The sequence below is a fragment of the Pipistrellus kuhlii genome, unplaced genomic scaffold, assembly GCF_014108245.1.
Source record: "Pipistrellus kuhlii isolate mPipKuh1 unplaced genomic scaffold, mPipKuh1.p scaffold_m20_p_9, whole genome shotgun sequence".
Classification (NCBI taxonomy): domain Eukaryota; kingdom Metazoa; phylum Chordata; class Mammalia; order Chiroptera; family Vespertilionidae; genus Pipistrellus; species Pipistrellus kuhlii.
The window spans coordinates 2,600,001-2,615,319 of record NW_023425595.1 but is presented as its reverse complement, the minus strand read 5'-3'; the positions used below and the strand labels follow the sequence as shown (position 1 = coordinate 2,615,319).

The 15,319-nt window shown below is 44.7% G+C and overlaps 1 protein-coding gene across 5 annotated transcripts in view; it reads right to left on the bottom strand.

Moving 5' to 3' along the window:
• Positions 1-1,015: 1,015 nt before the first annotated feature.
• The window catches only part of EHF (ETS homologous factor), a 43,980-nt gene continuing 29,676 nt past the window's right edge, over positions 1,016-15,319 (bottom strand). For 4 of the 5 annotated variants that reach the window (XM_036428474.2, XM_036428471.2, XM_036428476.2 and 1 more), the window contains 5 exons: positions 12,820-12,888; positions 12,634-12,702; positions 7,024-7,086; positions 5,612-5,807; positions 1,016-5,511 (listed from right to left, as the gene is read on the bottom strand). In XM_036428474.2, coding sequence (XP_036284367.1) covers positions 5,412-5,511; positions 5,612-5,807; positions 7,024-7,086; positions 12,634-12,702; positions 12,820-12,888 — 497 coding nt within the window. In that variant the 3' untranslated portion in view covers positions 1,016-5,411. The remainder of the gene's footprint in view (positions 5,512-5,611; positions 5,808-7,023; positions 7,087-12,633; positions 12,703-12,819; positions 12,889-15,319) is intronic. The other variant, XM_036428473.2, reaches the window with a different exon arrangement.

Here is a 15,319-nt window from a genome sequence, read left to right as displayed (position 1 = left end):
TATTAGGGGTAAGTGTATGGACTTTGGGAAAAGTCCCACTTATTTCTAGTCGTACAGCCTTGAGAAAGTCATTTAACCTTTTCTGACCTTCATTTTTCCCTCATTTAAAAATTGGGAGTAATATCTATATATCACAGACTTCCATGAAGATCAAATGGATGTCAAGAATACATCACAGATCCTGGGATTAAGGGAATTTTTCCAAAATGATTGGCTATTATTATTTTCATTATTATTAATGAGGTCAAATGACTGAATGACTGGGACTTTCTGGGCCCGGGAGAAATAGCATTGAATACCTTCCTGCATTCATTCTCAACACAACAGCCAGAGGGGTCCCTTTAAACCAGAAGTTGGAGCATGTCACTATTCTGTGCACCCCAACCCCCATCTCTCTCAAAATAAAACCTAGAGCCTTCATTAATGGCCTCTAAGTTCTATGTGATCTGGTCGACTGGGGCCTCTTTTACACTATTTCCTTTTATTGCTTAATCTATCTACTCTGATAAACACATTTTCTTGCTGTTCCTTGGATATGTTAGAAACACACTTACCTCAGGACCTTTGCACTTGGCTGGTCCCTTTAATAAAGAATCATTTCCCCAATTATAATCATGGCTCCTTCCCTTATATCCTTCAGATCTTTACTGGAATGTTCCATTCTTAATCCTGCCTACACTTGCAATATAGCCTACATACTCCGGCACTCTTCTCTTCCTTGCTCTTCCTTTCTTGACCCCACATCAGTCTTGCTCTGTTTTGTCCATTAGTGCTTTGTTTCTTGCCCGTTTCCATTTGACAGAACATAAACGTCATGAGAGCAGTGTGTTTTGTCTCTCATTCTCTGCCATAACTCAGTGCCTAGGACAGTGCCTGGCACAGAGTGGATGCTCAATAAATGCTTACTATATCGATAAATGTGGGAACTGCCTAGGTTTTGTTGCTGTAGACTACATGCATTTCCTCTAAGCCCAGCTGTGGATGGTTTGTGGAAGCATGGAACACACAGTTACAAGATGGTCTATGTGGCTTTTATTAGTGCTTTCCGGGACCCAGAAAACAAGCAAACAAACAAAAACAACAACAAAGGTATTTTGAAAAATATAATTCTTTCATAGAAGAGGAGTACTCCATTTGAATTTAACATAGTTTAAAGGGCGAGATTTCTAATCTTTAAAAAATAAGGTCATTTCCTACAAATTGTCTACCCAGAAATCAGACGGAAAGAAAAGCGAGATTTGTGTAGATAGCTATGAAAAGATTAATCCCAATTTAGCTAAGTTTGTGACGGCTTATACATTTCAGTGGTTCATAAGGCACAGCTTGAATGGGTTTTTATTAAATGCTGTATCTCTTATTGCAGAAATGGGATCCTGAGAACCAACACTGAGGCTAATTCAGCTCTGATATTGTGACTGCCAGGTTGCTCTTCCTTTAAGACAGTATGTGCTCATCACCCATTATGTTCATATGGAGTGTCTATGCCACCCCATAGAATTAGATAAACTCTTAATGGACTTGGTTTCCTGCAGTGTATATAGTAGGCACTCAACAAATGTGGTTGTTTTTTTTAAACTACAGAAGAATAATATAATTGCTTTCCCTCTTACTATTTTTCCTATCTTTTATACATTTGGAAAACACACTTGCAAAACTAAAATCTAACATGCATGACTCACCTTATCAAAAGATCCCTCCATACTTTTCAAAAAGAAAAAAAAATACATATATAAACCAATCCCCAAATACTAAAACTTAGAATTGCTTTACACTTAAATAGCAATTTACATCATATAAACACATTTATAATCTTCATCAGTTAAAACAGGTCAAAGGCACATTCCTGGTTTCTTATACCAGACAAATCTCACAGTTCCTAATAAAGCAACAGAAGTCTCATCCAAGTCTCATGACTTTCGGGAGCAAGCGGCCTGTTTTGGTTTCATTTCAGTGATGGTTAGAAGGCAAAGTCAGGAGTCTCACAATAAAATGTTCATCTAATAGGTCACATGTCCTTGATGTTACGGCCGTTGGGCTCTTATTTCTGTGAAGAAATGATTCACATCCCAATTCTGGGTCTGGCCTGCCAATCCAAGGAGTCTTCCAGAAGACATTCATTTATTAACTCAACAAATATGTATTGAGCACCTATCTCATGGTAGGCACGGGGGGATGGGGTGAGAGGGCGGGTATTGATAAGATGTAGTCCCTGCCCACAAAGAGCTTACAGTCTAGAAAGGCAAACACTTTGAGAAAGGACTAGCTTCTCTAAAGGAAAACTCATAACCTGGGTCTGCCTGGCTCAGAAGGCAAGTTCAAGAAGCTGTAGGTATGGCCCTGGGAACCAGAGCCGTACTCAAGTTTCATCAAGTCAAATAACTAGGCACCATGGATAACCTGAGTCTGGTAAAGTCTTAGCAATATATTTCCTGCCTCGGGTTCCCATGAAAACTACATATAAGAGCCTAAGTCTTTAGCTTAAGGAAGGTTTAAGACCATGTGAGTACCCAGCACAGACAAGCTTCTCAAGGGAGAAGCTGTGTGTCCCCCCAAAAGAAGGGGTTGCTTCACCTGATGCTGGCTTATTTCTGGGATTTTACCCTCCCTTTCAACACTGTGATGGGAAGTATTCTGTTCACACCCCAAGTTGGCATGGCTTAATTACCTTGAGTTCTCCAAGTCACGAACAGCACAGAGAAAATGCAGCAAACTCAAGCCAAGACAATAGCGAGATAATCTGAGAACTTAATACTCCAAAGTATTTAAGTAGGAACTGGGTGCCAAGAAACCGTCACTCTCAAGAAATAACACCATCGGCTAATTATCTGCACAACTGTTCCAGTCAGTACTCCCCAGCCTTGCTTACTACCTAGCAAAGATAGCTCTTCCACGGAGGAGGTGCAGAAAGAGCCAGTTTGGAGGAATGCAAGAAACTTACAGGGGAAGGGCAAACTCAGAGAAAAACCTAGCCATCTCAAGTGACAAATAAGCCAAGCCAAGGAAGGAATAGCAGAGAGAAAATTAGCAGGTGCCCCTAATCTCTTCACACAATTTGGATGCACACAGACACTCACACAGTCACGTGTTGATACCAATTCAAATATCTGGATGTTTAATTCATTCTGTGTGGAGTAGGGTCAGATGCTGGGAAGGCCTCATGGTTCTTAGCCTGGCTTGGAAAAGAAGGTGTGCCTTTTACTGGAATGTGTCGGAGCTGGGCTGCTCAGTGTTATTTCTCTCGGTTCCCTCAGTAACTACTACTTGACAGCACTAAGTCACACCTTTGTGGAGGTGACCAAGCCAGGCAGAAACAAAAATGGACTTGGTTGTACCTTCAAAAGGTCATTCGTCTCACCATCCTGGTGTGCCAAGGTCACCATTCATAATGGTTGTCATTATAAGGAAGACAAATGGTGAGTTCTTACTTCTAGCCTTCTAGATGCATTACAAAGACTTTGCAATCTCTGACTAAGCATTGCTCACCTCTGCTGGCTAAGACACGGTGGCAGGTGATCCATCAGTTGATGAAGTGCACTCTCTTTTATTGGTCCATGTCTTCAGCCCCATGGTATTGCTCAAGAGAGGCAGGAGGGAGGAGAAAGCCAAGGACATGGGGAGCCAAAAAGAAAAGTTGCAAAAGGGTGGATGTTCAAATCCATTTGCAAAGTGTCTACAGGCTCACAGTCCTCCCAGGTTACAAGGCCCAGTGATAAGTCTCCAGGTACCCCCCCAACAACCCCACCATTGGAGTCTCCAGCTCCTTCCTGACCATCGCACCTAGGCTCTTTTCTGCTTTTCTCTTTCATCCTTTCATTTCTATGTCTATATTTTTTTTAACTTTCCTCTGGTTGCAAATCTGCACAATACTTCGTTCACTTTGGGATGATTTCATATGAGACACACACACAAAAAATGATTCTAAAGAGGAAAGACTATAAGAATTAATATCTGCAAAGCAGTTTTCCCCTGGAACACACACACACACAAACTCTCTCTCTCCTCCCTCCCTTCCCCCCCCCTCTCTCTCTCTCTCACACACACACACATTTTCTCTCAGCATTTTTTTCTACAATATAATTTTTAGTCTGCTTTGTGATTCCAGAGAAAATGTCTTCTTTTCATTCTTATTACATTACCTTGTTCAATGTATCTGACTTTGGCTCTCATCTGGGGTTCTCCTCTAGTTACTTACCATAAGCCCACATTCCTTAATATTTTAAAAATTAAAAAAGAAGCTGGGCTTTGAATCTTGCTTCTGCTTCTCCTTAGGGACTAAAAGATCTTACATATCTTACTCTTCTGAGAATAAGTCACCATCGTCATCTTGACTGGCTAAATTGGTGGTTCTCAAGTACAGTTTTGCTTGTGTGCCCCTATACCCTCACCTTGCTCTGGGGGGACATTTGAAAACATCTGAAGACATTTTTGGTTGTCACAACTTCAGAGACAGAGGTGCTACTGGCCTCTAGAGGGTAGAGGTCATGTACACTGCCACACACTCTATAATGCACAACAAAGAATTATTCAGCTAAAATGACAACTGTGTTCATTGAGAAACCATGGACTCTAGGAATACAAGAGCAAGCTCATAGCCACCTCCTTTTTCCCATTTAGTTTTTCAGCAATTGGGATAAAAATTACCAAGACTGGGCCCTTTCTTTAGTAACCAGAAGTGAGCAGAGGTGGTAATTGAAGTTTTTTTTTTCACCACATCCAAGGGGAAGGGAGGAAGATAGCCTTGGCATCAGAATCATTTCTGAGTGAGAAAAAAGCCCCCACCCTTATTCTTCTGGCTAATGTACAGGTTGCAAGTCACGTGATTATGCAGAGATTACAGTCCACCTTGGTTCTTGGAAGTCCTCATTCTCCACGCAGTGGCTCCTAAGGGTCAGGTGAAACTTCCCAGCTGCCTCCGGTTCGTGCCGTCAGTAGGAGACCCCAGATGAAGTTCATCCTTGCGACCACACCCACCTCTTTTAATGAGGCCATGTAGTTGCTTAGGTGCGAAGGACACATGCCACCTTTTCCTAAATCACTTGCATATAAACATGTTTAATGCCCTCCAATTTCCCCCCTTTCTCTTGGCAAGAAGCATGAAGGCCACAGACCCATTCTTCTTGCAAGTGGACATGAACTTCACAATAAAGGCAAACACCAATCACAACCACATACAGCATCATAATTCACAGGAAACTGTACGTTGGCTTCCCATACGGGATGTACTTCAAAGTAACAAAATGAGTTTATCAACTGTAGTGTTCCTTCTTCCCGTTAGAAGTCGATTTTTTTTTTTCCTCCCTCTCTCCCTCATGGTACATAAATAGCAGAGAAAAGTCGTCTTGGACATATTTACATCCAGGAGTTCCCAGCTTGCTAGGATATGGGGTCTGTTTTGGGTTGTGTTTCGAGGGTCAGTTTTCATTTTCTCTCCATCCACGTGCGTTCTTCCCAAATTTATACACCAGTCTCCGTCCGTCCACCCGCTCCAGGATTTCTCTTTTGTAGTAATATCTGTAACAGAGGACATTGGTAAGGTGGCTGCTCAGACGGAGCCTGCCGGGGACTACCTGGTTGTGCGGCCATCTGGTCTCGGAGACCAGCAGCTCCTCACCTCATGGCCCGGCTGAGCTTCTCATAGGTCATGCTGCTGTTGTTCTTCTTTTTGCCCCAAAGCTGAGCCACTGCCTCCGACTTCAAGAACCTGAAGATGCCCTCTGACCTGTCTTCCCACTTGATTAACCCTGGGTTCTTGTCTGGATTGAGGAGGATGTCCCGGATGAATTCCCATAAGTGAGTCCCTCGCGGGTCTGAGAAGCAGAAAGGGGAGTTTAGTGATGGCTGAACCAGGCAACAAGCAAGCACTGAGTTGGAACATCTTCCATCGGATGGGAGTTCCTCAATTCTCCCCCTATCCACCCTTGAAGCCGGATCACAAAATGACCAAATATTGTGCATATTAAAAAGATGTTTGACAATGAACTGGCACAGTTTGTTTTGTTTTTAGTTTGCAAAACAGGAAACTGAGACACAGAATTTAAGTGACTTGATCATCACAGTTCCATAGTTAACTTGTGGCAAAATCAAGAGGAAATAATAGGTGTTAGGTGTCCTATTTTTAGCGTATCTTCTAAGTATTGTTGACAACTGTTCTGGGATTCATTTCAACTTGTTACTTCCCCAAAAGGCAACTTCCAACCACTTTTATTTAGCAAGTACTTCATCAATTAAATCACTCCCACCCAGCAACTGTGCGCACGGATTGGGTTCTCGGATTGTGACTCCTAGAATAGAAGGGGGTGAGGTCTCCCTGGGGTTCAGGGAGTCAATTTGAAAATGAAGGGGTAACTGTAATAAGAATAGTGAATTCAATGATATCCCCTTGTAGACTTGTGACACACAAACCCACCATGCCTATCAGTTTGAGTGTTCCTACTGCTCTGTGGGATGACCTGGAGTAGCAGATAAGAAAGATGGCCAATTCCCTGCAATTTCTAGATTATACCATCTCATTTATTTCTGCACAACTCGCCTCCCCTTCAACACACACACCTTATCTCTGATATTTCATTCACTTCATAAGGTTTTATTATTGGGAGAAATCCAACTCCCAAGGAGCACGGTTGAATCTTAAGAATAAGGTCATTTTTTGGAACAAGTCCACAAAGTTAGGAAGCCAACCTTCAGCAAAAGCAAATAATACTGCATCTCAGCTGCTTCTCCTCATCTTTCTCCTCCTCCCACCCTCTTTTTTTTTCTGGAGAAAGGGAACCTGCTAACCCTTCACCTACAGGAAATCTCAGTTTCTGTAGAACAAAGAGCAGAATGAGGGCATATATTCGTTGGGGCTCCACTTCAGAGGGTTAATCTGCCAGTAGTGTTGCCTCTATTTTCTCACCCTCCCCAGTCTGAGGTGAAGAATTGGAGGCAGCAGGCAGAGGCAATATTTCTCTAGGAACTAGTGGCCTCCAATTACACCCAAGTTGAAGGACAGGCTAAGTGCCATCTGAAAGCCAGCCGACTTACTGTGCTTTTTGGTGTGGGACTTGACAGGGTGGTCTTGCTCCTTCTTTACATCAGGTGACTCTGCTAGAGAGAGAAACGAGAGTGGTTTAATTTACCTCTTCAACTGACATTTTCATTTCTTCATATACCCACATAACCAATATTTACTGAGTACCTACTGCATGCCTGGCACATTTCCAATACATAACAGAGAGGATAAGTGCTATGGAGAAAAATATTGTGGGGTAAGAACTGAGGATAGAAGTATGGAGATGAGACTAATTGGCAATTTACTATAAGGTGGTGGTTACAGAAGAGACCAGAAGGGTGTGAGGGAGACAGCCATGCAGAGAGCTAGTGCAAGAGTCTTCCAAGAATGAGAATAGTACGTGCAAAGGCCCTGGTGTCAGTGTGAGTTTGTTATGTCCACAGAGCAGCAGGAAGCCAGTGTGCCAGTGAGCAAGGGGCAGAGGGCAGGAGGTTCAAACTATTAAGGATTTGTGGGATTTTGGGCTTTATTCTGAGAGATATGGACAGCCACTGAAGGATCTAGGTCATTGAAAGGGTTTTTGTTTTTCATGATACAAAAAATGTAAACATTTATAACAAAGAAAGATGGCTTTTAAGCCAAAGGTGTGCCTTTTTTTGGCATGCAAGTTTACATTTTAATCAGCCTGACAAAGAGGCCATTGACTGGCCTGAGCTCAGTACCTAGGGCCACCCGGGCTATGGAAACACAGATTAGTTTAACAAATGACTCATTATGGTAACCCTGTGACTATCACCAGCAAGGAGATGACAGAGGCGGAATAAAACTGCTTGAAAAGAAAAATAAATGATCTAGCTGTGTGTGTGTGTGTGTGTGTGTGTGTGTGTGTGTCCTTCGGATGTCCAAGGCAGATCTTAACACACACATACAAATCACACAATCAAAAATCCACCCATTTGAATACAGAGTACTCCCTAAATGCAAGCCAGCTTTGTTAAGAAACTGGGCCAGCAAAATGCATCGCTTCTGCGTGTGTTACATTGGGACTTCCTAACCTAGGCTTCACTAACCTAGTTGTGGCCTTCGGACATTTCAGAGTGGAGAGGGTCTGGCGCATTCATTCAATTGTCAAGAGTGGTCCATTATTCAAAAAAAGTTTGAATAACTACTCATTCTTATTTTTTTAAAATATATGTTATTGATTTTTTACAGAGAGAAAGGGAGAAAGATAGAGAGTCAGAAACACTGATGAGAGAGAAATACCAATCAACTGCCTCCTGCACACCTCCTGCTGCGGATGTGCTCGCAACCAAGGTACATGCCCTTGACTGGAATCGAACCCGGGACCTTTCAGTTCACAGGCAGATGCTCTAGCCACTGAGCCAAACTGGTTAGGGCCCACGCGCTCCTATTTTAAGTAGTTAAGAAGAACAGCTGCTGCTATTGAGCACTTCCTATGTACGAGGCACGGAGCTAGGCGTGTTACAGAGCTCTATTTCATTCAAACAATAACCCTATGAGGTAGGTACTGTTAAGACCCAACGTTTACAGTGATGGAGGAGCTGAGACACAGAGAGGTCAAATGACTTGTCTAAAGTCACACAGCCTGAGAGGTGCCAAGATGCTAGCACAGTCGGTTTGAACCCAGAGCCTTTACTATAACCACTAGTCTCTGCCATTTCTTGAGCTCCTGGCACATAACAGATTTGACGAGTCTTCCCTGCCGAGAATCAGGGCCAGCTCTCTAACCATGCTATAGTTAGTGGGAAAAAGTAAGTCCAAGTTGAAGATTCCGTATCGCACGGACACATTTGCCTCTCTGATCACCCAGCCTGCCAGGTCTCGGGCTCCCAGCAGTTTCCCTGAGAGCTGTGGCAAGGTGAGGGAGAGGGATTTAATAAGATCTGGTTAGATAAGGAACCTCTTGTTCTGGTGAAGAATTCCTCCCCCGGCTTTGTCAGCCAGAGACCCGCACCTGCTTTGGGTTTCTCTGAAATCCAGAAGGACAAATTCACAGGAAACGCAAGGAGACTTCACTCTCCCTCCCCGCAGGTTTCAGGGTGAGGTTGCAACATCCCATCAGGATGTGACAATATTGCAACAGGTCTGGCGCTCACCCCGGTTTCCAAGTGATACATCACCCTGACAGGGCCACGTTGTTCTTCAGACAAAGAGTGGCATTTACCCAGCAGGCCACAAGCAAAGCTCGTCTTCAAATGGCAGGGCCTTTATTTCAAAGCCAGGGTTGAATTCAGGAAAAAAAAAAAAAAAAAAAGTCTCCCAGTTTTTTGGTCCCAATCATTGCATATGGGTTCCACGCTGGTGTTGAAACAATTACTTTGGGGTTAAGGTGACTTAATGAATAAGATGGAAATCTTAAATCCTTCTCCCCAGAATCGCAGGGGCTTGTGGCTCACATCCAAGTCCACGGACTCCAAAATTAAAAAACCCCAGACCAGATAGACCATGAAGGAATTTTCTCTCTGAGATGTCACCCATTTACCTCTAAGCTAGACCTCCGTTCAGTTTGGCAAAGACCAAATAAAAACGATTTCCCCATACAAATGTTTCCATCATCACACGGAGGAGGATGCAGCCAAAAGCTAAAGGAAACCCTGATTCCTCCAGCCTCCTTGTCCCGCGTGTGAGGGCAAGCTGTGGAACCCCTGAGCTGCCTTCACACTCCAATCTTTTGATCTGAATGAAACCTCCCTTTAATATGATGGCCTCTCCCCTTCCATATGCCCCTCAACCCCCCTCCCCCCCAATAAAAGTCAAAACCTTTGAAGGCAGCCATGTGGTTAGGTGATTCACGCTTATAAAACGAGGACTCGCTCCGGGGAAGTGGTCCAGCTTGGCTTTCTCTCGCTGGGCACCCAGGCCTCTCAAGGCCAAGGTCCGGCCAGGGCAAGGGCAGCACGAAGGCCCGGGGTGCCTGATGCAAGAGCCAGAGGGTGACTCCAGCTAAGCTGCTTCGCAAGAAGCGAAGATTAGGAGCATTTGCATATGATTCAGCGGTGAGCCATTTCTTTACGGGATATACAAATTTCAGTGTTATAATAGACCGCGCCACCCTAGCTCTGGGCTCAGCAAGTCGGTGAATAAACACATCAGGCCCGAGTTGGCGTGATTGGCTCGGGGACTATCTTGGCTCAGGGACTATCGGGCAGATCAGGAACACTGGCGGCAGCCATTTTATGGAATGGGCAGATGGCAGGGAAATCAAAACAGAGCCCGCTGCCCCGCCCGCCTTTATCACCGAGGGCATCAGTTTACCGGGCCTCACCTTCGCTCCGCTGGTAACTTGCATTAAAACATAGAAAGGTACTTAACTGCATTCAGTCTAATGGGAGCTAAGATAAAGACTCAGACAAACGACAAAGGTCTTTTTTTCCCTCTGGGCCCACCCAAGAGACACTAAACTATACTGAAAGAAATGGATAATCAAATATCCTACTGGAGGGCTGTTATGCCAAAGAATGTGGCAACCCCTGACACTCAGTGGGTTCTTTCTTTATTTTTTGTTATTATTTTTAAATATATTTTTTATTGATTTCTTACAGAGAGGGAGAGAGAGAGAGAGTTAGAAACATCAATGAGAGAGAAACATGGATCAGCTGCCTCCTGCACACCCCCTACTGGGGATGTGCCCGCAACCAAGGTACATGCCCTTGACCGGAATCGAACCCGGGACCTTTCAGTCCACTCAGTGGGTTCTTTAAAGAATAATTCTGGTGGGAGACATGAATTTATTATCTCATTTTCCAGCCTGTGGTACACTCTCCCCTGGTGGGGTAGGAATGAGGGGTAGGGGGACCAAGGATCAGGGGAGCTCATGGGGAGCAGATTGGTAAAGCCCATTTAAAGAAGGCCTTTTCAAAATTAGGAGACTGGCCGAAACCGGTTTAGCTCAGTGGATAGAGCGTTAGCCTGTGGACTGAAAGGTCCTGAGTTCGATTCCGGTCAAGGGCATGTACTTTGGTTGCGGGCACATCCCCAGTAGGGGACGTGCAAGAGGCAGCTGATCGATGACTCTCATCGATGTTTCTATCTCTCTACTCTGTATCTCTCTCCCTTCCTCTCTGTAAAAAAATCAATAAAAATATATATTTTTTTAAAAATAGGAGACTGAGTTTTCTGCCACTGTCAGTCTGAAAGCAGGAACTGGCCTCTGAGCCCACAGACTCTGAGGTTCAGAAGTCAGGACATGGAAGAGAGGCCCGGCGGGGAGGGAATCTGGACTGTGATTATGGCGTTTAGGTTTCCTCGGTGCCTCAACACTTAACAACCCCCGAGGCTCAGGAAGTAGTTGGTTCCACCTTACTTCTAGTTGGAATCCTTTGCCATAAGCCAGAGACCCAACCGGAAGGACGTGGGAGGCGACACCTTAGGAAGTGTGAGAGGAAGTCAGAAGGGGAGCAGGCGGGTGGTTCCCTCGGCTCTGAAACCCTGCTCCAGACTGGGTGGCTGCGATTGCTACAGAACTGTTGCCTCCATTGGCTCAGTTCCCCCAGAAGGGAAAATCCAGTGTTGAATCTGCTTCTTAATTTCCACAGATAGGTAGAGAAATGAATTGACTTCGGTTCCTAACCTCAATTCCAGAAGCATTTACACTGGCTCCCAGCCCTGTCTCATTCAAGGGGCTTGACCCGTACAAAACCTCAAACCAAAAGCTTTCATTATTTCAGTTCTCAAAAACATACTCAACAAAAGCAAAAAAAAAAAAAAAAAAAAAAAAAAGAGGGAGGAGAGGTTGTTGTTTGATTCTGTGCTTTTTTCCCCAAACATTCATTTAAACCCAAGGTCTGAAGTTGTCCCAAATTCAGTTCCAAGAAAAGAGTGATTCACTTGGGACAAGTCTAAGCTCCATTTCACGGACCCGGACAGATCCACAAGGTGTGTACCCAGACTGAGGGTCAACATGAAACCCTCTATTCATCTCCCTAATGCAAGCATTCCAGCCTGGTACATGCCAAGGTAGCTCTTTGTAAGGAGGGGGGAGTATAACCTGCAAGCCCCTCTCCCAGACTTTGAGCAGACCAACCCTCTCATTCAGTGTAACCTTGATGGCGTCATGAATAGGTGCATCTAATCTTAACCAATTACAACTACCGGTAACGTGAACAGGATTCAAAAAGTGGCTGGAGAGTCCTGATGAGCCAGACTTCAAGAACTGGCAAAAGAGTGTGATTTCTGGGGTTCTGAACATTTCCAGTTGCTACCCCTCTACCCAAAAGACCATTGCACAGGTTTACGGACTTCCGCTAGACATTCTTTCTCTAAAGCCAAATAATTTGTCCAAAATCAACTTCTTCCCCCATGAGCATACTCAAGTAGGAATAATTTTATCAGGTAGTTTCCCAAGAGCCAGTTTCTATTGCAAAGAGAGTTTTTGTCACACAAGAAGAGTGGCGTGATTTCACAGGAGACAAACACTTTTCCCAGAGGCACCCGTGCTGGGCATATTCAATGGACAAACATTGGCTCAAAAGCAGATCTTTTATGAATAGTAACTCTGTCCCTTTCCCTGCTTTTAAATCAGAAAGACTCCAGCAACATGGAAACATAGGATATTGGTAATTCTCATTACCGCTCAGTAAGCGACAGCATGAGGCACAGCCTCTGATGTCAGGACAACTTACCTACAGGAAGGTGACTGGTGGTTGTCATGGAGATCTGGGCTCGGCAGAAGGTTTTGCTGTCCAACAAATCTGTAGCCACGAAAAGATAAAGGACATTGAGAGCCCCCTCTGACAACAGAACTTTTCGGCTATTGGGATGGCAAAATCAGAATGGAAAAGGGCATTCGGTGCTGGGGTGTTAGTTACCTACTGTGCTACCATAGTTGGTGTCATATAAATAGTTTTCTTCTTTCCAGGTGTTCATGATGGAAGGGTCTACAAAGGACAGAAAATGGGAATGGTCAGCAATCATCACCCCTGGGGAAGAGCTTCCCTTTTCTAACTCAGGGCTCATCGGGGAGGCAGAAGATCTAGGGGGTGGCCTCCAGAGAGTAAGGAGACAATTCTACTTCAGCCACCTGTTACTTGATAATAATGTTACTCCCTGTTTCTTCCAGTGTCCTGGGAAAATGGACTCTGCTATAGCTCTATCCATGTGTTCTGCACCTGTTGCATTGTGGGGAAGTTGCAACAGTGAAATTCTGACCTAGACCAATGCTTGGGGTTCCTGGGAGTTTTCTCAGATTGAACCCGGCAGGGGGTGGGTTCGGGCGCCTGGCCTTGTCTTGCATTCTACTACACAGGGACCAGAATATGTTTACACTAGAAAAAGACATTGTTCGAGACAAATAAATTTAGGATTAATGAACAACTTTTTCCAGTAATACATTCCTGGAGGAATTAATGATGTTTCTGACTAGAAAAAACAAAAAGTCCAGTCAGTTTCATCATAGTGTCGTCATTGCTGCAATCCAGAGAGATCTCTCTCTTCTCCCTCTAGGATTTCTCCAGTTAGCTTAAGGGACAATGTAAAATTCTCAAAACACAAATCCAACAACTTTTTTCCCCTCTTTTTTAAAAAAATATATTTTATTGAATATATTTTAAAATATATATTTTATTGATTTTTTACAGAGAGAAAGGGAGAGGGGTAGAGAGCTAGAAACATTCACCAGCTGCCTCTTGCACACTCCTCACTGGAGATGTACCTACAACCAAGGTACATGTCCTTGACTGGAATCAAACCTGGGACCCTTCAGTCCGCAGGCTGACGATCTATCCACTGAGCCAAACTGTTAGGGCAAATCCAACAGCTTTTAAGAGTAGGGCCCCATTGCCTCATCTTGCAAAAGCGTCTCTCTCTCTCTCTCTCTCTCTCTCTCTCTCTCTCTCTCTCTCTCTCTCTCTCTCTCTCTCTCTCTCTCTCTCTCTCTCTCTCTCTCTCTCTCTCTCTCTCTCTCTCTCTCTCTCTCTCCAAGCATGTCTCACTCTGATTGACTCTTCAGATTTCAGATTCAAAGGAAACTCCCCTCTACCTTACCCCAACTGAAGCCCAACTCCTACGCAACCCCCACATCTGGGCTAGTCTCCAACAGAAGCATTTTCTTTCCTGGCTGGCCAAGAGCTGCAAGATCTGGCAAAAAGTTCTCACCTCGTCCCTACCAGGAACTTCCTGCTTTCTTCTCTTCACAGACCAAGGCTGCCCTCGGCTCCCCTCCTGCCCAGCTTCTGAATCTCTGGGCCGGGTGGTAAGTCACTGGCCGAGTTTCATTTTGTTTTTACAACATAAAAGGTATAAAACCTGAGTCACTGGCTAAGTCCTCTTGTTTACGACACAGGGATTTAGCTGGTATTTTAACTAATAGCTACATGTTTGGGCACTCCAAGCCCAATCTCTTGGGGTTACACCCTCTCTCCTTGTTGGGTCACCTCGTACACCTGTTGTTGTCTCTGAAAACAAACTGAACCAAAAGGTTTGGAGGTGTTGGCCCCTCTGTTAGCCTCTTCTCCCCTCCTCCCTGGGCGGACCTTCTCCTCCACCCTTTGGCTTAGCTTTTCTGAACTGGCAACACAAGAATGTCTGGACGGTCAAGGAGGAATTATCAAGTTACTTGGGACCTCTGCATGCCATCCTGGCTACATTGGGGCTCTCTGCCCTGTCACTGTGGGGGTGGGGCACACCATCTCTCTGGTAACCCCTGTGCCTGCCTCTATGACAGGCAGACCCATAAAGCACAGGCCATCCAGGTAACCCAACCCTTGGTCTGTGGGGGAAGGCAGGGCGAGGAAAAGCTAATTAACATACTTAGCAGCTATTATTTTTTTCTTTAATAATAGTAGACTAGCCCCCTTATAAAAGAGTAAATAACTGCATGGGGCCAATTTGGGCTCTGGGTGGCTCACAAATCACCCCGAGGTGCAATTCTCCCCTTAATGACTGGCCCGCAACTCTCAGGCAGGCCTTTGGGCGCTCATGGCTTGCAGGCTCACTGATGAGGACCTGGGGAGTGACCCGGGAGCAGTGACAGCTGCGCAGTCAGAAACTTGCACAGCTCTCCTTAGACCAAGAGGCCATAGGCCAAAGGTCAACGTGTAAGGAACTCTGATGGGTGCAAGGCCACTGGGCACAACCTCTTGAGGCAGTTATTGCCCCCTGCAAGTATCCAGGTGAGAGATTGGGATGGGGGAAGGAGAACAAAAATGAATATAGATACCACAGGGCTGGAGACCCCATTCAGAGCCCAGAGAAATCTTTCACTAAAGATTTCACATAAAGCAGAAGTTGGTAGCTGCCTTTGACATTCCTACGGAACCTCTGAGAGCCCTAGAAACCACAGTAAGTACAACAGCAAAAACTCTTCCTCTT